Below are 20,852 nucleotides of genomic sequence, written 5' to 3' on the forward strand. Positions count from 1 at the left end.
TTTTTTCTGGTTATCTTTTTACAGTCACTGTATAAGGGACCGCGTGAGGGAAAGCCATGCTTTCTCTGACTCGGGGTTTACGGGGGCTGATGATGCACGCCTGGGCCAGAGCAGACACTGGTAGTTTATGTGCGGTACGTGTAGGTGGCACCGCTGTCCACTTGTTATTTCTGTGCTTTTGCAGGCGTTGAAACACCCGTATTTTCAAGTTGGTCAGGTGCTAGGCCCTTCCGCACACCACCTGGAAGCAAAACAGCCCTTCAATAAGCAGCTGCAGCCGTCGGCATCGAAGCCGTCTGCGGCTGAAATCGAGCCCACGCCTCTGCCAGACATCACTGATCAGGCTGTCGGGCAGCCGCAGCTGAAACAGAGCCACCAACCCCTGCAGTGCCTTCAGCCGCCACAGAACCTGGGTGTCCAGCCACCTCCAAAGCAACCCGTCCTGCAGAAGCCGCCGCCAGCCCTGTTCCCAAGTATCATGAAAAACGCACCCCCAGTAAGTAGCCCCGAGTGAACTGGACGTGGAGTAGCCTGGCAGGTGTAACCGGGCTCCGCCGGGAGGAATCGCACCGCGCGTCCTCTGGTAGGAGCAGGAGCCACCATTCTGCTGTGGTTTGCGTAAAAGGAAAAGCTTGCAGAATCAAAGGACTAACGTCTGCACACAGACTTCCTTTAACAGTTACTCTAGTGTGAAAGAATTTTTTAAAAAAGTACTCAGGAATCCAGATGCTGGTTCTTGAGGATTTCCACGGTAACGCTGCACTGTTTTTACATGGCAGTGAACATGAACAGGCGCAGTATAAAACTCCTCCTCCCGCTTCTCGGGTCTGGTCCAGGCGTATTGCGTTGGCTGTTCTCTCAGGTTTGCACTCCCAAAGGTACTTTTGCTTCTTGACATTGAGACTGAAAGAGATTTTAAAGTATACCACATCCAAGTCCTTATCCAGCGCCAGCCACCTCCCGCCCCCAGAGCACAACAAACCCACACACTGCAGAAGACTGGCTGCTCCTGCTTATGGTTTGTTATCTGGTCCCTCCCTGTCGCCAGACTCTGTTTTGTCTATCAATTGAGACCCAGAACCCAGAACCCAGAACGCTGCCTGCCACATGGTGAATTCCCAAGAAATATTTGTTGAGTGAATAAATGGTTGTCCACATTATTTTTTAAACCACCTCCAGGATCCTGAGGTCACTTATCTTCAGGACTTTCCTGAATATGAGAAAGTTCTTTTCTTTTATTGAGCTAAAATATGGATTTTTATAGCTTTTAATAAAAGCTAATCTCTTTTCCAAAAAGGCAGATTTTAAAAAATAAATAAGGTTGGGGCCAGCGCTGTGGTGCAGTGGGTTAAAGCCCTGGCCTGAAGTGCCAGCATCCCATATGGGCGCCGATTCTAGTCCTGGCTGCTCCTCTTCCAATCCAGCTCTCTGCTGTGGCCTGGGAAAGCAGTGGAAGATGGCCCAAGTCCTTGGGCCCCTGCACCCACGTGGGAGACCCAGAGGAAGCTCCTGGCTCCTGGCTTCGGATCAGCACAGCTGCAGCCCTTCGTTGCGGCCAATTGGGAGTGAACCAGCAGATGGAAGACCTCTCTCTGTGTTTCTACCTCTCTCTGTAACTCTGTCTTTCAAATAAATAAAATGAAATCTTTAAAAAAATAAAAATAATTACCCAATTCATTGTCCCAAGCCAAGGTTTCTTCCCTATTTCTTTTTTTAAAGATTTTTCATTTTATTCATTTGCAAGACAGTTACAGAGAGAGGTAGACACAGAAAGAGAGCGAGAGAGAGAGAGAGAGACAGAGAGTCTTCCATCCCCTGGTTCAGAGAGTCTTCCATCCCCTGGTTCACTCCTCAAGGAGCTGGGTTGGTTCTGTCTTCCTGGGCCACCCACAACCCAACCCCCAGCTCCTAGCAGGATGGCTTTCGTGGCCACAACTGCTCCTTCATCTGCATTCCAGGAGGGGGCGGAGTAAAAGGCAGTGGCATCTGCCAGCCTTAGTGTCCTCCTCCTTCAGGCCGTCTGCACTTAGGGAGACAGACACGGATGCCTTGGGAAGTGAAGTCTCTTGCACAAAAGACTCAGCCAGACCTTGGTATCCCAGGTCCTTCCTGTCAATGCAGGGTTGACTCAAATCCTGTTCATTGCAGTCGTCCTCCAACCCAGTTCACACCTATCATAGTGGTGACATGTACTGCCTGTTGTTGTTAATGCTTGTCAGTGTGCGTGTGTTGTCTCTCCCGAGTATGGGAGAGACCTGGAGAATGGGGACTCTTCGTGCTGACAGAACAGCTTGTGATTAAAGGCTGTGACGGCTGGTTTCCCCCTGCAGAAGCCACATGGCACACTGGCTCCTAAAAGTGCCAGGAGGCGTTGGGGTCAGACGGTCTTCAAGTCTGGAGATGGCTGGGAAGAGCCTGAGGACTGTGACTTCGGAGCCTCCCATTCCAAGAAGCCAAGCATGGGTGTTTTCAAAGAGAAGAGGAAAAAAGATTCCCCACTTCGGTAAGATTTCAGTCTCTTCTGGGAAAATATATTTTTACTGTACTCTGTTTTGACTCATTAAATCTAAATGAATATAGACCTCAAAAGACAAAAAGGTAGCTTAGTATTGTTTTCTTGTACAAAACACAAATCTTTAAACATACCTCTGAAAAGGTAAGACCCCTCGCTTTTCCCAGTAATGGATGAATGGTGTGTGTGTGTGTGTGTGTGTGTGTGTGTGTGTGTGTGTGTGTAGGGAAAGGTTCTTATCCAAGTTTGATGGCGCCTTTGTGAATTACGATCGTCATCATTTCCGTTTGAAATTCATAAGCCTCTTTGTAGAAGGCAGAGCCCTGGGTACAAAGTTAATGGTTGCCCTGATTGGTGTTAGCATTTAATTATTAGCTTGCTTGCTGGTCTATACTTTGAGCGTTTTCTGAACCTTTCTGGACGTTCTCTTTCTTTTTTATAAATCGGGTCACCATCAGTGTATTATTCCAGTTTAAAGTTAGCACTGGTTAAATGTTGAGCACCTTGGAAGCGCACTTGTATTCCAGTTTTCCCTCTTACTGGAGCAGAAGAGGGAGAGGGAGGACAGTTCTGTCGTGACAGGGAAGCCTGTCTGCCGGCTGCGTGGCGTGGCAGAGTGCAGAGGGCCCCACTGTGGGCTACGCATGGTCCTGAAGACCTGAAGAGTCTCTAAGGTATACATACGCCTGGAGAAACTTCGTCGGTTTCCAGAACCTCACACAGGCCACACATACTCTTCCTACAATACATGAAAGCAAGAGTCCACTTAATTGGGGCAGGAGTTGCAGCCCAACAGGTTAAGCCATCGATTGGGATGCCTGCCTCCCATATCAGAGCGCCAGTTCAAGTTCCAGCTAATCTGCCTCCCATCTAGCTCCTCGCTAATTCCTGGGAGGCAGCAGATGATGGCTCAGTACCTGAGTCTCTGCCACCCACATGGGAGACCTGGATGGAGTTCTTGGCTCTTGACTTCACCTTGCTCCAGCCCCGACTGTTGTGGTCATTTGGTGAATGAACCAGTGGATAGAAGACATATTTATCTGTGTCTCCTTCCCTCTCTCTCTCTGTCTTTCAAATAAAAATAATTCTTTTTTTTTTTAAGGCCCACTTAATCCCTCTCCCATTGTAGATGAGAAAGTCATCCCTCTCAGCCATATTCAGGTCGTACATGGTCTTTGAGGTGCTAAGCAAAGGGGGAGTTCAAAAGACTATCATCTTTTATTCTGTGTTGCTCCTTATTTTATGTATATTTCTTTTATTGAGGAGAAAACCTTGCATTGGACATAGGGTGTTTAGCCTGTGTGGGAAAGCATGAAGCACTAGGGGTCAGTGATGCACAGTCCTTCAAATGTTCTAGAATATTCTGTAGGGCCATCTGCCTTTATAAAACCCCAGATAGAAATTTTACATAACTTTGTGAAGATTCATAGTGCTATGACTTACTTTATCAAGTCATACCATGAAACACTCTAATTGCTGTTGCTGGCAATCTTGACACTATTTCATCTTGTATTTAAATATGTGCAGAGAACAACATAGTTTTCTTTAAAAACAAAAACTCTGTGTCTGGAAGCCAGTTAGAAGGCCAGTAATGTTGTAGTAGATGACTTGAAAAAAATTTTAACCAATGTCATTCAAATTTCACCAGAACTTTATTCATACTTTTTTTTTTTTTTTTTTGAGAGGCAGAGAGAGAGAAAAATCTCTCATCCACTAATTTACTCCCCAAAAGCCTACAATATCTGGGCCAGGCCGAAGCCAGGGACTCAGCTTGTGTCTTCCCGCTTAGATGAGGATCCAACTACTTAAAGCCGCAACCTGCTGCCTCCCAGGTGTGGATAAGCGGGAAGCTGGACTTGAGGGCAGAGCTGGGACAGAAACTCCGGCCCTCTGACATGGATGTGGACATCCCCCGGGGCACCTCAGCCACTGTCCCAAATGCACCCCTGCCTGTCTCTCTGTGAGGGTGGCAGAGGGTTGATCTTGACCTGTAGTAACTGCAGGTTAAGATCAAGGTTGCAAGCCGGCGCCGTGGCTCAATAGGCTAATCCTCCACCTTGCGGCGCCGGCAAACCGGGTTCTAGTCCCGGTTGGGGCGCCGGATTCTGTCCCGGTTGCCCCTCTTCCAGGCCAGCTCTCTGCTATGGCCAGGGAGTGCAGTGGAGGATGGCCCAGGTGCTTGGGCCCTGCACCCCATGGGAGACCAGGAAAAGCACCTGGCTCCTGGCTCCTGCCAGGATCAGCGCGGTGCGCCGGCTGCAGCGGCGGCCATTGGAGGGTGAACCAGCGGCAAAGGAAGACCTTTCTCTCTCTGTCTCTCTCTCTCACTGTCCACTCTGCCTGTCAAAAAAAAAAAAAAAAAAAAAAAAAAAAAAAAAAGATCAAGGTTGCAGACTACTTAGCTGATTCTGGCAAGAGAACAGTTGGTAAATTTCCTCAACATCAATGAACCTTACCTCTTGAAATTCTTTAGAGAAACTATATACATATCAGTTTTTCCTGTGGTTATTTCTGCCACATTTTTGTTTATTTGCTTTCGGTGGTCCTGCACAATGGTAGACACACAGTTGTTATTAGTATTAGTATGCTACCATCTAGTCACTTGTCTACACTTTATGCTTTGAGTCTTCGCACTCCAGTAGAAGTGTCTTCACAACAGGCCTGAGACTCAGAGAGGCTGGGTAACTAGCCCAAGACTAGGAGGGGCTTAATCCGCTCTTCATCTTTCTGTCTTCCACACCACAGTACCTCATAAGCAACAGGAGCCGAAATACCTGGCGGAGCAAACACCCTGTCATTCCCCGCTCAGTATCTCGGGCAGCTAGGACTTCCCCACAGAGAATACAAAGGATGGAATTCTTCAGTCTAAACCTTTTCATTTCTGGTTTCCCTTTAGTAAAGTCAATAAAGGCAGGATATTCAAGCTTGCATCACCGCCCAGTAGACACTGTGATACTGAATGCATAGTTGATATTAAGCAAAGGTCTGGGTCTGGACGTGATACAGCCTGCCTGGACCACGCTGGGAGAACTAGAACTAGAACAGGAGACGGGCGCGCACCTGCAGGGCCACTGAGGAAGGAGTGGCCAGGAGCGCCAAGGTCCAGTTTAGGGGTGGGCCACGCTGATGAGGGGAGGAAGGCTCCTGGGTGGGGAGGATTCCAGTTAGGGGAGCAACCACGCGGGCTCAGGGGAAGGTCCAGAGGCCAGAGACAGTGGGGCTGTGTGCAGTGAGGCAGGCCTGCCTGCGGCTGGGGCCGCCCAAGCCAGCGTCCACTTCCAAGGGGGTGGACCTGGTGGGTCGGATGCCTCAGCATGAATTTCTAATGCTAATGTGGCGCCTGCGCCCCGGCTCAGTAGGCTAATCCTCAGCCTTGCGGCGCTGGCACACTGGGTTCTAGTCCCGGTCGGGGCACTGGATTCTGTCCCAGTTGCCTCTCTTCCAGGCCAGCTCTCTGCTGTGGCCAGGGAGGGCAGTGGAGGATGGCCCAAGTGCTTGGGCCCTGCACCCCATGGGAGACCAGGAGAAGCACCTGGCTCCTGCCATCGGATCAGCACGGTGCACCGGCTGTGGCAGCCATTGGAGGGTGAACCAACGGCAAAGGAAGACCTTTCTCTCTGTCTCTCTCTCTCACTGTCCACTCTGCCTGTCAAAAAAATAAAAATAATAATAATAATAATAATAATGCGGATGCCTGGAGTCAGTAGCTGGGGGCTGGGCAGTGCATTCAGGCCCCAGGAGGGGAGTGAGCCCGTCGGAGGGTGGCAGGGAGAAGCGTGGGTGTGAGGGCTCCTAACGGGCAGCATCCTCTGGGACAGCTGCCTCGTGTACTGCTACTGGGTTAAGACAGCCGTGGGGAGGAGAAGAGCTAAACCTGGAAGCTGCCCGTTCTCAGTGCCCATGGTGCTGTGTGAGGTGGGGACCGGGGGGCTTGCTGCCCACCGGGAATGGGCTCAGACAGCTCTGCCAGTGCCCGTCTCTGTGTGACTGGGGATTGCTCACGGGCGCTTTTCTGGCCCATCTTTCCCCACTGCACTGCTCTGGCCGTGCAAACCGTGCCCAGACAGCCCCTCTGGTTCTAATTACTCACATAGACACGATGGCAGCTGTGCTCGTCCTGCCTTGCAAAGGACCAGCTCCCCACATTCGAACCACAGCTGCAGCTGTTACAAGACAGACAGAAGCAGGGTGAAGGCAAGCACATTGCACTGTCACGGATGGGCTGGTAACACAGAGGGAGCTCCACGGAGCCTGCGGGAGCCCCCGAGGTGAGGTCACACGCACTGGCTGGAAAAGATGGGCAGAGGCTGGGTGAGGACTGCTTCTGCCAGCTCTGACTCTTCCTTGTGTTGACCTTCAAGGCTTCCAGAACCCTTGCCTTCGGGCTCCAACCACTCAGCGGGGGAAAACAAAAGCCCACCTGCCGCGGTGGCCCTAAAGTCTGATTCGGAGCTGTCGTCGACTGCTTCAACAGCTAAGCAGTACTATTTGAGACAATCGAGATACCTTCCAGGTAAGCCTGGAGCAGGAAACGTTTAATGCCAACTAGAACGCGGATAGAGCATTTGCACGGGACTTGGAATCCCTGAAAGTGCATCAGCCAAAGAAAAAGCACAGCACAGAGCCCTGTCGCCGAGGGCTTTCCTGGGCCTCCTGTCCCTGTCACTAGTGGAAGTCTGCTCAACAAAGCAGCGTAGCCGGAAGTCAAGATGAGACTGCTTCCCAAAGTGCACTCTTCCCCTGCCACAGCCAGGCCATTAGATAAAAACAAACAAACAAAAAGCTAAATGTTATTAGAGAAGTGCTGCATCCTCATTACAACCTTTTATAAAATGTAGACGTTTTTCTATTGTTTCCAAAGCGATGGCGTCTGAGTAGAACATTCTAGGGGCTCACAAGAGGCGAGGGGATGGGTCAGGAGGCCTCCATGTGTGCAGGTGGGAGAGCCGATGGCTCGTCCCAGCGTGGAAGTGGCAGAGATGGACGTGGGTACAGTCTGGAAGCCTTTGCGTGCCGGAGCAGTGGGAGCCGCTGACAAACTAGCACGGGCCGTGGAATAGAACGGAAGGCTGAGTGTCGGCTTCTGAGGCCTTTTGCATGGCAGCGAGGTGCATGGTGGTGACTTTAGCTGAGAAAGGGAGTCTGGACAGGAGAAGGAGGTGAGAAGGTTGCCGTGATGGCTAGGGGGAGCGCTTTGGAGAGGAGCAAAAATAGGTACCAGTAGGTTTGTAAGTTTTGGTGGAGAAACCATAATCTTCCAATGGAGGGATGTCATAAAGTTTCCAGAACACAAATGCACTGTGGATACTCTTCCCTGTTAGAAAAAAAAAAACAATCAAGTGCATTTCACAGACTGAAATTCCACTTCAGTACTTTGTCTTATCTGGAAGCGAGCCCCCTGGTGGCAGGAAAGACTATTGTAAAATTTTGGTGAAGTGTAAGTAGGTCCCAAGCACCCCATGTTCAAAGTTCTGCTTCCTGATGTGGTCTTCAGGAATCTGTGAGGGTAGCTGAGACCTGTAGGAGCACTTCCCTTTTAACTAGAATTTGAACACATTCTTCCAGTCACTTGGGATGAGAAGTAAGGCTGCGGTTGAGACTTAAAAATTAAATTCAAAACTACCAATAATTTTGGCCGGCGCCGCGGCTCACTAGGCTAATGCTCCGCCTTGCGGCGCCGGCACACCCGGTTCTAGTCCCGGCTGGGGCGCCGGATTCTGTCCCGGTTGTCACTCTTCCAGGCCGGCTCTCTGCTGTGGCCAGGGAGTACAGTGGAGGATGGCCCAAGTGCTTGGGCCCTGCACTCCATGGGAGACCAGGATAAGTACACCTGGCTCCTGCCATCAGATCAGCGCGGTGTGCCGGCCGCAGCGTGCCGGCTGCAGCGGCCATTAGAGGGTGAACCAATGGCAAAGGAAGACCTTTCTGTCTGTCTCACTGTCCACTCTGCCTGTCAAAAAAAAAAAAAAAAAAAGACTACCAAGAACTGCTTGAAGTCTCCAGGTGCTGTTTCCCTCCTGGCGTTCTTTGTCTTGAAGACGGCCCCTCTGGAGCCTGAGACGTGCCTGGACCGGGCTCAGCCCAGTCACTCGGGAAAACATGTATTGAGCAGGCACCTGTGCAGAGGGGTGGAGACCCAAGTCAGCAATCCTTGACACTGATGCATGACCCACAGTTATCTTTATAATTGGATATAGTTGGAAATTTTAAATAATATCTTGGTGCCCCCCCCCTTTAAGTCCCAGAGCCAGGTACACAAGGTCGTATTAGGCGCCAAGCGTGAGCACTCTGGGAGCTCTGGGAATGTGCCATGTAATTGCAGGGCACCCCGACATCACACTGCGAGGACTGGCACATCTGTGACCCTGGCCTTCAGGGGGAGACTCAAGCGGCCTAGTTACTGACCGGCTGTGTACTTGGAGCAAGACTTTGAGATTCTGGTTTCTGTTACTTACAATGGGACTGCAGTCACCTATCAGCTCACCCTGTAAGCCTTAGATACGTAAATACTGCAAGGTCGTTACCGATAGAGCATGCACTGGGCACACCAGACGCATCTCGGCGATGCCCCCGTCTTGTCCCTTGCTCCTAGAACGAGGACTCTAAGTGGAAATCACTGCCCCCCGGTGCTGGCTGGGAAAGCAGCTCCCTCCGTAGCACTTCTGAGACCCTGCGCTGTGGCGCCTTCTCTCCTCCCACCCACCACTCACCGCCCTTCCTTCTACCCTGGTCACTCAGTGAGCCGTGTCATTTCCATAAGAGCGGCTCCTGCATGTCAGACTTCCCAACGTGACACGCAAATCCCGACGTGACCTGGCCCTGCTCCCCTCCCCAGCCTCACTGTGTACCCTTCCCTGCCTTGCTGCACGCACGCTGTCTGGGTCCTTCCCCATCCCAGGTCCTCTTGCAACACACCTCCCCACTCCAATCACAGGTCACACTGCAGCTAAGAATTGCTTTTCCCGAGTGTCTCTCTTCCTATTGGAGTATGAGGGCCAAAAGGGAAGAAACTGATCGACTTTGCTCGCCACTTCCTCACCAGTGCCACGCACGCTGCCTGGCACATGGTAGGTGCTCAGTAAATATTTGCTGACTGACTTGTTAATCTCCGTGGAGGCAAGGGATTCTCCTCGTGCAGTGATTATTATCTGAATCATTACAATATCAAATCACAGCAGTGTTTAGTATACGGAAGGTATGTAATGAAATGCTGATAGACTAACACATGTTGTAAAATTCTAGAACCTATGTATTTCCAACAAAATTGGAATCTGAATATTTTAAGACCTTGAATTAAACCTGCTGCCTTCAACAGTGTATATATTTACTTCACACACATCACACCCACTTAGGGATACTGCCAAGGCCAACTGGATGAATAAATGATTTAAATATTGAGGGCCCATTCATTGTTGAACTGCATTTACAAGAGCTTGCTCGTGTAAAGGAATTTAAAATGTTTCCCTCCACCTTGCAGCTTCTGAGGGTACCGCTGTCCCTAGTGCGCGTCATTCCCCCCCAGCGCCTCGCCCTGATCGCCAGGCAGCTGCTCTACACTCTACACTCGTGTGTGCGGGTGTTTCAGCAGCAGCCAGAGCCCGTGGGGAGTCGTTTCCTACAACAGTGGGAAACGGCTCCCGGGAGTGCTCCTTGAGAGCCCGCGTCCGTAACCTTCCAGGCCCCTTGCTGCTGCCTTCACACAAGGTGATTCCGAATCTCACAAACGTGAAACCTTTCTCAGGGGTTCAGTTTGTGACAAGCAAAAGCTCCTGCTGCCGGGAAACACCTCCAGCTCCCCAAGTTAATGGAGCCCTCGGTGATGACTTCTGTGGAGCGAGAGAAAACACCGGGTGCCCGGCCGAGAGCCGAGACTGTGCGGCCGTTAGCATCTCACAAGTTCAGCTGAATGTGTCAGTAGAAAGAAAAAAACTCAATAATGAGTTTCTGAGTCTCTTAAAAATGTGTGAAGATAGGCCGGCGCCGCGGCTCACTAGGCTAATCCTCCGCCTGCGGCGCCGGCACACCGGGTTCTAGTCCCGGTTGCTCCTCTTCCAGTCCAGCTCTCTGCTGTGGCCAGGGAGTGCAGTGGAGGATGGCCCAAGTGCTTGGGCCCTGCACCCCATGGGAGACCAGGAGGAAGCACCTGGCTCCTGCCGTCGGATCAGCGCAGTGCACCGCCGCAGCAGCCATTGGGGAGTGAACCAATGGAAAAGGAAGACCTTTCTCTCTGTCTCTCTCTCTCTCTCACTGTCCATTCTGCCTGCTTAAAAAAAAAAAAGTGAAGATGACTCCCTTTAGCCACATAACCGAAGCCCAAGGTTTTCTTATGTTTCACAGATTTCAGGAAATCATAAATCATTTAAACTGCCCTCTTTCGCAAGTACATTTCCAGCGCCTTCTTCCCAGTTCAAAGGTGATAAGCTGCTTCGATTTTCCTCTGTCTCGTATTCAGATACGCACGACAGGTGGGTCTTTAGATACCTACTTTGGAATTTCTCAGGTTTCCCTGAGTCCTTGGTCACCCTGCGACTCCAAGCGATGACCAGGGGTCAGGCCCAGGGTGCACACTCGAAACAAGTGAGTGACATGGAAGAAAACTTGAGTACCTCCTCACTTTTGATGAGACATTCAGCCAGAGTGTCCAATGTGTGTTATTGCTTGTGTTGTGGGAAGTGTCTTCCGCCTCTGAAGTGCACTGTCAGTGTTATTCCAGGTTCCTGTGCCAAGGGCTCGGGTCGTGTTAGGGCTCATCAGAAAGCAAGTGTTTGCTGTGTGTAACCTAGATGTGATTCCATTCTCCTGTCCAGGGTATTTCTTGTCCTTGTGTTAAGGTATTATGTATCTTCCCCCACACATTTGGGGTCCTTTCTAACCTCTGAAATGCCTGCTTTGTTCTTCTGAGGTGTAAATCCCAAGAATGTGTCCTTCGTAGCCCGTGGGAAGGATATAAACTCATACCCTTGGAGTAATCAGTTATTTCCGAAGTCTTTGGGACCTATTGGTGCAGAATTTGCTTTCAAAAGGAGTAACGCAGGTAATGTAAGAACACAGTCAAAATGGGAACATACACTGTTGTCTTTTTACAGATGTCTACTCTTAACTATATCGTAACTACCTCCTTCCAGCCAGGATATGTGTACCCCAGCAGATACACAAAGGTTTGCCGAATACGACCTGAGCACAGATAGTTAAGGGAACCATTTGCTGCACCCTCAGCTTCCATCCGGGTTCTTTCCTAAAATGGATCTGCCTTACGAGATCTCTCTATTTAGAAATGAAAAGACAACTTCTCACTGGTTCCCCAAGTGTGAAACATCTGGGATGCCAGTCTAAGGGCTGTTTGATACCTGAACGCAGCACTGAGTAAACGGGTGTTGCTGATAACTGGATAACAAGTCCTGCTTAAAGTCAGGTTTTTCCATTCTTAGCCTTAAAAAATTAATTCACTTTAGTTCCATTGTCCATGAACTTTCTGAGGTACCCGAGTTAGATACGTGGAGGAAGGTCTGGTGTTCTGCAGTGCAGCAGGGTGACTACAGTTGAGAACAGTCTGGTATGTGTTTTATGAGGAACTGGAAGAGAAGAGTTTGAGGACTCCCAATACAAAGAAATGATAAACGTTCCAGGAGATGGAAATGTTAATGACCTTGATTGGCTTATTATGCATCATACACATATACTGAATTACCACCCTGTACTCCATCAACATGTACAGTTATGTGCCAACTAAAAATGAAATTTAAAAAAATCAAAACATGTAGGTGGCGTTGGATCAGCAGAGCTGGAGGAGTGTTGGTGCAGCAGTGAGCGTCTAGGGAAGTATTCCGATTGGGCATCAGCACAGTCGGCCTCTGTGCAGATTCCTCAGGCTTCTGGAAGACTCGGCGTACCTGTTTATGTGCTGAGGTGTCATAGGTGGCAGTACTGTAGCTTATTTATTTTTTCTCAGTTATTTGAAAATGAACCAACCAGTTACACAATAGTGACAGCATAACGTCTTTCAGTCTCCGGGAAACATGTAAGTGGTACCAAATGAAAGCTGTGACAGCACATGGGAACGTGTGCTCATTGGGGGATATTTTTCTGGATCTTTCCATTCATCATCTAATCCATTTTCGTCTGCTTTTCCTCAAACATCCTCCTTGCTATTCATTCTTTCCATCTGTCTCGTCTTTAGAAGAAAGCATAATTAAACCAATTGAAAAACTCTCATGCAATGAAAGCTTGCCTGAAAAATTAGAGGACCCTCCAGGTAATTTCTGGGCATATAGATGTGTACAAGTTGTGCTTTGAGTCTCCTGTCTTGTTTTCTGCTCAACATTTGCCTCTGGTCCTATCACGGACAGCCAGCGACCTGCTGTTAGAGGTCACAGCAGGACTAGGGAAGCAGCATCCCATGTCATCAACACTATCCAGGACCAGTTTGCTCTCCAAAGATTCTGGGCTCATCTTCTTAAATTAATCATGGCAATGTGTAGAAATCAAGCAAATGATTCCATGGAAAAGAGTATTTTAAACTAACTCTGTGGTTAATATTCCTAGAATGTTTATTTTTAAAAGTTCTGAAACCCATTTCTTAAGCATAAACAGTGTTTTACAAAAAAAAAAAAAAAAATTAGCCAGGTTAAAAGAGATGGCGGATTTCCTAGGGGTTAAGTGACACACAAGGTACTTCAAGCCAAGATAATTTAAGAAGATTTAATTTTCCTTCGCTTTTTTTTCTGAATAACTTCTTTCTCCCGTAGGAAGCAACATCATATAACTGCTCAGTGCATGGCTTTCAGAACCTGGCGTGTCCCCGTCTTGCCACTCACTAGCTTTTGTGGTTTGGGACGTTACATAAGCCAGTTACCACATCCATAAAATGGAGATAACAATACCTACTTAGGCATTACTATGTAACCATTCCCAGAGTTGCCACACAATAAGCATTTAATAAGTGTTTGCAGCAGGCGTCTCCTGCTGTGTCCCCACACTCCCTGTGGTGCCACGGAGGCATCTCCTGCCGTGTCCCCACGCTGTCCCTGTGATGCCACGGGGGCGTCTCCTGCCGTGTCCCCACGCTGTCCCGGTGGTGCCACGGGGGCGTCTCCTGCCGTGTCCCCACGCTGTCCCGGTGGTGCCACGGGAGCGTCTCCTGCCGTGTCCCCACACTGTCCCGGTGGTGCCACGGGGGTGTCTCCTGCCGTGTCCCCACGCTGTCCCGGTGGTGCTATGGGGGCGTCTCCTGCCGTGTCCCCACACTGTCCTGGTGGCCAGTCTCGCGGGCAGCGCTGAGCTCCTCAGACCTCTGTGCCTCACTGGCCGAGCCTTCTCTGCCCACAGCTGCGTGCTCTTCGATCTTCCTGTGCATCCTCTCCTCCACAGTCCTTCTCGCTCCTTCCCTAGTGCTGGCCTGCTGGGGAGTCTGCTCCAGGGCGCTGCACGTCCGCAGGCCCCTCTGAGCTGGCTCCCCCAGCCCACAGCTCCCTGATAACTCCTAATCTCTAAGCCACTGATTGTCTTCCTCTGTTGCTGTTCTTAGACAACCTACACGGTCAACTGAGCCCCGCCAAGTCACCCAAGAGGGGTTTAGATCCCCGTGTCTCCCTGCCAGCCCCGCCTGTCCCTGGCTTCACTCCCTTCCGCACTCTGCAGCCGCCTCAGTTCAGCCCCTCTGCTGCTCATTTCAGCCAAGGCAGTGGCCTCCCGACGGCGTCCCACTGTAGACTTTCCCCCTTCATCTGTCCCACACTGGTCGCACACTATAGTGATGATGACAGTGATGATAACCGACATTCATTAAATACAAGGTTCTAGGCTAAGTGCTTCGCGTGCATCTTAGTCACTCCCTGCAACAACCCTCTGAGAACAGGTTCACTTACTCAGGGCAAACTGAACACATGCCGGCCTTGAGTTCAGGTGCTAGCTCAGGCCTCTACTGATCGTAAATTACTTCCCATCACGCAGCCACACGATGTGGATGCCGTGCGTCTGAGAGGGTTGTTCTGTGGACGGAATCAGGCATGTCTGTGGCAAGCATAGCAGAGTGCCTAGAACACAGTAGACGCTCCGGAATAGCATTTAGAGGTAATAGGGATAGTGTGCAAAGTTATTCACTGGCACTGCAGAAGTCACCTCTGACTGTGAAACTCTTTGATGTCACTAGGAAATCTTGGAAGCTGTGCTACTTACAATCAGTCAGGATGCATTCCTTCCTTTCTCAAAAAAGAAGTGGGGTCGGCTGGCCAGAGGATCCAGCTGGCACCTCTCGGGGCAGCGGCTTCAGGTAAGACCGGCTTCACATGAGGTGTTTTAGAGTTCTAAGCAGAGAGGAACGTTTTCCCTTCAAGTTTGTACACTTCCCCCCAACTTGAAGACTTTGTGTCTCATGCTGTTAACACAATTCCAATTGGTTTTGGCAAAGAGTCCTCACTTTCTCCCAAAAAATGTGGTTTGAGAGTTGTCTAATCATCAGAAGAGCTACCTCTACTTGAGTGGTTCGTCCCGGCCATGCACAGGGAGAGGGCTGGATGGGGTGGCGTCGCCTGAGCCTCACGTCCACCGTGAGTGCCGAACCTTAAGGATGAGGACACTGGCACTAAGTAACTTTCCTAAGGTCACACAGCTAGTGGAGCCAGGATAGAAACTCGTTGGTCCACTTCCGAAAAGTGTGCTGTGCAACAGGTGCGAGAAGCTGCATCCAGCGCCGGCACCTGGTGAAGCTTTTATCAACGGTGACACTCCAGCTGCCACTGTGGAGCGCAGACAGAGCTGCACACGCTCACTGCCTTTTGTTCCGCAGTAACATCAGACCCGGAAGAGTCCACCCCTCCACCCCCTGGTGTCATGGGCCTTTAAGGCGGGCTTGCTCCCCAGTGGCACCCCATGTAATAGACACACGGGGCAGGCCCTTGGAATTGAGGATGGTGAGCCTGCACTTGAGCCCACCAGACTTGACCGTGAATGCTCTCCAAGTCCCTGTGATCTATAGAAGCACCTAAGGTTACCATCAAGGCAGCTAATCAGAGGTTTGGGAAGAGACCCACCTGCAGTTTAATTTAAAAGGCCGCTCCAAAGGCTTCTCACTGCCTACCCTAACTAACCCGAATCTTGTATTGAAAATGATGGGAATCTCCTGTTTTTACAGTTCACACTAGTGGAGCTAAAAATGTTAAAACGCACTGGAAGACTTCAGTTTTTTTATTTCTTACCACAGTAGAACTGCTAAAGGAAACAATACTTAATCTGTGAAAAGGACTGCTTCCTGACTCCCTGCTGAGACAAACACAGGGAAATAGCTTGCAGAGTTTCTAGAAGGCCTCTGATATCTAAACTAGCCTCCACGGGAGCCATTCACCAGGACTTAGCCGCAGTGTTTAAATATAAATGCAGAACATCATAATGTTTCCAATTATGTTGTTATCTGGGTGCCTGCCTGCTCTTGGAAATTCAGAGTGGGTCTTTTTAAAAGCACTTTTGTAAGATGTTGAAGGCCTTTATAGATGAATGATTTTTGTCAAATTAGCATGTATATTCCTGTTTTCATTTTTTAACATAAATGCATTCTCCTAACTTTTCATCTCTTCATTTACTCTGCTCATCATATTTCCCTGCAGATGGTGATAGGAGGAAAGGGAAAAAAAGAAGTAAACACTAATCCCTCTCACGTGGCCAGTGCACATCCTTAGGAAAACTGTTCTGTCAGATGTGTCTTCCCGTCCTTCCCTCTTGGGTGACAGTTCCCCACGAGAAAATAAAACCAGGTCATTACCATATTTACTCAACTATTTCCCCTCCTCTCATGGCCTTCCTCTCCACTCTTCTTCCTACCCCTCAAGTTTTGAGGAAAATTCATTAATCCCCCACCCCCATAATAAGTTTGTCCTCCCAAACTTCCTAATATGTCTTCATCCCCTGCCTTGAAAGTAGCAGTAAAGGCTTCAAGGGGCGACTTCTTTCAAAACAGTCACCTTGTTCGTCTGTTAACTCATGCACTACCCCCCCCCCCACATTGTGGCTGTGGTACGGAAGGTGCTACGTGATCATCTTATGCAAGTTTTAATATATTACTGAAATTTGCATCACAAAAATTAGATCCATTAAACCCAAAACTGGAGGTGAACCCTGTCCCTACACCTCTCTCCTACTAGAAGAGGAATGCCCTTGAAAGGAGACACTCACAGTTTTTAAAATAAGCACCCAGCAAGCACTGCGGGCTGACTCCCTGCCCTCGTGGGCAGCAAGCTGAGCGGTGGGGTCCAGCCAAGGCCCAAAGGCATTTCTTGCCCTGCCAGGAGGTCTGGGCTTCTTTGTCTGCCACTAGGTTCTTCACCAAAGGTACTTGAATTCTGAAACCTTATTTCAAAAAAAGGAATCCTCAATCTCAACACTACCACCTTCATTTCAAAATGATTCCTTCTTCAGAGTTCTATAAACTATGGACATGGTTCCATTTAAATGCGTTCGGGACTTGGGCTGTATGTCATGACTTTGGAGGAAAAAAATTTTTTTTGTTTCTCTCCAAACCCCTCACTTCTTACCCCAGAAGCCTCACACATCAGCTTAAGGATGTGTTCCCCAGGCCAGCGTTGCGACACAGTGGGTTAAGCTGCAACCTACTCGGCAATCCATATAGGGGCACTGGTTTGAATCCAGCTGTTCTGTTTCCAATCCAGCTCCCTGCTAATGCACCTGGGAAAGCAGTAGCAGGTGGCCCAAGTACCTGGACTCCTGCCTCCCATGTGGGAGACCCAATGGAGTTCCTGGCTCCTGACTCCCATGCTGATCCAACCCTGGTCATTGTGCCCATTTGGGGAGTAAACCTAGTGGATGGAAGATTGCTTTCTCTCTCTCTCTCCCTTTCTCTGTCACTTGCCTTTCAAATAAATAAATATTTAAAAAAAAAAAAAAAAGAATGTTCCCTTTCTCCATCTCTGAATGACCTTAGCCATCTCTGCCCCTCCCTCAGCTCCCAGCCCCTCCATGCTGTCTCTTGTGCCCACGGAGCCCTCCTGTGTGCACTAAGTCTGATGCTTGTTACATTCCACGGCTACAGCTGAAGGGATGTTGCTGGACCCATTGACCCTGCCTGTAGGAGCGCGATGAAAGGGCCCTTCAGTCCACTGCGAGCCTCCTGTCCCAACCAAACCACACAGCTGCGGGGGCGACCAGCTGGCCCGGGCTACTGCACACTGCATGCTTTGTTCACTTTAGCTGAGGTTAGCAGCACATGGGGACCACATGCCCGCAGACTTTCCTCCTACACCCCCACTTTACACTGAACGTAAGAAAACCATGGCAGTAAATACGGGGAAGCTAGTGTTAACCATACAAAAGTTACTCATTTCAGTGTTGCCACCTAGAGTTTAATCCAAGAATGACAGCCACTTGAAAAGAGTAAATTCCAAATGGGAAGGTTGGGCAGCTCCTCATTTAGAATCCTTATGCTACCCAGCTCTCAATTTGAAGTGAGGTGGGAGGAGGGAAGACATCAGTGTTGTCTGTAAAATGATTTATGGCTTTGTCAGTTGAGGTGTTGGAGCAATTTTAACTTGTAAATTGTTCACAGGACAAATGCTTTAACAAATTTTAGATTTTTCTCAAGTTTATAAGCAGGCAAATGTATAAATAAAACAAACCTTATAGTCAAGGTTTGGGGTTGTAAGAACGGATTACCATTTAAGGGTTTGTGTTATCCTCTATAATTTCTCCAAATTAAAAAAATGAAATTTCTTGATTCTAAAAACATTTTCATTTTTAAAGAGAGATGTATTATAGGCCTCATTATGTGTCGTTCCATGAAGTTAGAGTTTTGTTAAGACTCACAACTTCAAACACATTTTCTTTAGTGATGTGTGTTTGAATGTTCTATAGCTGTAATCACAATGTGATATCAGAGTCACTGGCACTGTAGGTATCGCCCAACTGTGAGCCAAGAATTTCTCTAGGTCCTCTGACTTGGTGTTGCTTATCCAGTTGTGAAATATTGGAGATATCAGCAGTGTCAGAACTATAAGCCAGAAATACTGGCTTTTAAGTTCCTGAAAATTTCAATTGCTGTAAACATAATACTAAACTAGAACTTATTGTTTTAAAATTAGGAAATAAAATACTTTCAGAGGCCACCAAATATTTTAAAGATAAATTCAAAATTTTCCCATGAAATGAAAGGATAAATTCCCTTATTTTGAATTTTATAATCAAATGAATAAAGTTTCATTTCTAACTCTGATTGTCTTTCAGAATACACCTGGAACACAAAAGCTGGTCGGGGGCAGTTTTCAGGAACTACTTACAAACCTACAGCGAAAAACCTAAACATCATGAACCGAGCACAGCCAGTTCCTTCCGTGCACGGGAGGACAGACTGGGTGGCCAAGTACGGAGGCCACCGGTAGGAACACTGCTCTGATGCCCCTCAGCATTGCTCCATAGAGTGTGTGCAAGTCCCCGAGGCCGGGAAATGCCTACAGATGTCTATTTCTACTGAGTTCTGGAAGAAACCTGCAGTAGTGGGTACTTCGAAGAACAAAAATCATCTCCTATTTTCTTTGTTTCCTATCAGATGAAATGCATTTTCTTAGCATCATTGCCCTCAGTGCTGATACATGGGTAGGGCTTTACAAAGTATTGAATAAACTATTTGCCAAAGTATCAAGTATTTGATCTACCAATTAATAGACAGTAAGCGCAATTAAGTTTTCAAAAGAAATGCCTGCAGAAAGTGAGTGGTTAGTGTTCTCATTTCAGTTGTTATATGTTGGCCTAAACTGCTTAAAATTTCACCACACTGAAGTTATTGGCCCAAGAGGGATTCTTGGGTTTTGGTTTTGTTTTTGTATTGTTTTTTCACAGCAGTGACGCAGACCTCAGTGGGCTGTCCGTTCTATGGCCAAGACAAGACTGTGCTCTTTGTTTTTCTTCTTTGAAACTGTGGGAGCAATGGTAATTCCAGTTTTGAGCAGGGGGTGTGTGTCTTAGAAATAAATTACCTTTAACATAGAGAAAATCGAAATTATCCCACTGAATTTAGTGGAGAGTCCGCTGTTTGATCTTGACCAATCAACAGTGTTGAATTAATGGTAATTATCAAACCCAATGGCTTGATGACTTCCATATTAATCAAGATTCTCTGTTCTCTGTACCATTAAGAAGGTTCTTGAGACTGGGTTAAGTGTCTGCTGGACTTTCAGGACACAGATGGTCTTTGGTCCCCAAAGCAGACGCTGCTGCTGCATGCTGCTGGCCTGGCCCTGGCTTCTACATTCGCTCTTCAAAGCCAATGTGCTCAGTTGCCACAGCAGAGGCCTCTCTCAGTACATATTCTTGCCCTTTAGTTTCATTTCTGAGTTAATATTTAAAACGGACGCTTTGAGCTACTGTATTTAAGCCTGCCACTTTATAGATTGGACATTAGTACTGTATACTCTTTTTAAGGAATAATAATGTTATCAGGGGCTGACACTGTTACGTATTTTATGACTTTATGCTGATGTAACTGGTTTCATCTGTGGCATTATCCAAGGGCACATTATAAAATAATGGTAATAAAAGGATATTTTTGTATAGACAGTTCAGCTGTTGAGATTTCATATGTTGAAAAATGTTAAAATCTAAATAGTAGTTTATCTTAGTGGTAATGGTTGTGTGTATTCGTACAGCTTTAATTAATGTCTCAGAGCTCATAAATATTCTTTTGTATTGCTGAGAAATTTTTAAACCCTGAGTAGATATTTAAATAAATATGATTAACTGGTGTTTACATTTTTAAACTTCACATTCTCTTTGTTGTTGTAATTAGTAGACTTTTTATTTTTAGCAGTTTTAGGTTTACAGAAATATTAATCAGTAAGTACAGTAACTATACACATCCCTTTAACTACCCCTCCTCAGTTCTCCCATTACTGATGTCCTGCATTAGTGTGGCACACTTGTTACAGTAAAGAGCCAGCACTGACACTGTTACTAACGGAAGTCCATTCCTCACATCAGGATTCACTCTGAGCTGTACATTCTGTGGGTTTTGACAAAACGTACAATGACGGCACCACCATTACAGTGTTGTTCAGAGTAGTTCCAGGGCCCTAAGAATCTCACCACCACCCATTGACCCCCCTCACCTCCCTCTGAACCTCTGACCTTTTTTTACCGTTAAATTTTTTTCTAGAATCGTGCAGTTGGAATCAGAGCCAGAGTGGCTTCTTCCAGTTAGTCATCTAAAGTTCCTCCGTATCTTTTCTAAGCTTGATACAGCTCATGCATTTCATTAAACGGATGCACATTTTGTTTATCCATCCACTACTGAAGGCCATCTTGATTGCTTCCAAGTTTGGGCAATTTTGAATAAAGCTGCCACAAA

At 48.0% G+C, this 20,852-nt stretch overlaps 1 protein-coding gene across 8 annotated transcripts in view; it reads left to right on the top strand.

The window, feature by feature from the left end:
- Positions 1-20,270, top strand: part of MAK (male germ cell associated kinase) — a 53,941-nt gene extending 33,671 nt beyond the window's left edge. For 7 of the 8 annotated variants that reach the window (XM_089333410.1, XM_051855120.3, XM_089333411.1 and 4 more), the window contains 6 exons: positions 185-496; positions 2,331-2,503; positions 6,874-7,025; positions 11,415-11,546; positions 14,661-14,780; positions 18,737-20,270. In XM_089333410.1, the coding sequence (XP_089189536.1) occupies positions 185-496; positions 2,331-2,503; positions 6,874-7,025; positions 11,415-11,546; positions 14,661-14,780; positions 18,737-18,891 (1,044 nt within the window). In that variant the 3' untranslated portion in view covers positions 18,892-20,270. The remainder of the gene's footprint in view (positions 1-184; positions 497-2,330; positions 2,504-6,873; positions 7,026-11,414; positions 11,547-14,660; positions 14,781-18,736) is intronic. The other variant, XM_089333414.1, reaches the window with a different exon arrangement.
- Positions 20,271-20,852: the final 582 nt, after the last annotated feature.

The sequence above is a fragment of the Oryctolagus cuniculus genome, chromosome 5, assembly GCF_051225735.1.
Source record: "Oryctolagus cuniculus isolate XC-2025 breed Fujian yellow rabbit chromosome 5, ASM5122573v1, whole genome shotgun sequence".
Classification (NCBI taxonomy): domain Eukaryota; kingdom Metazoa; phylum Chordata; class Mammalia; order Lagomorpha; family Leporidae; genus Oryctolagus; species Oryctolagus cuniculus.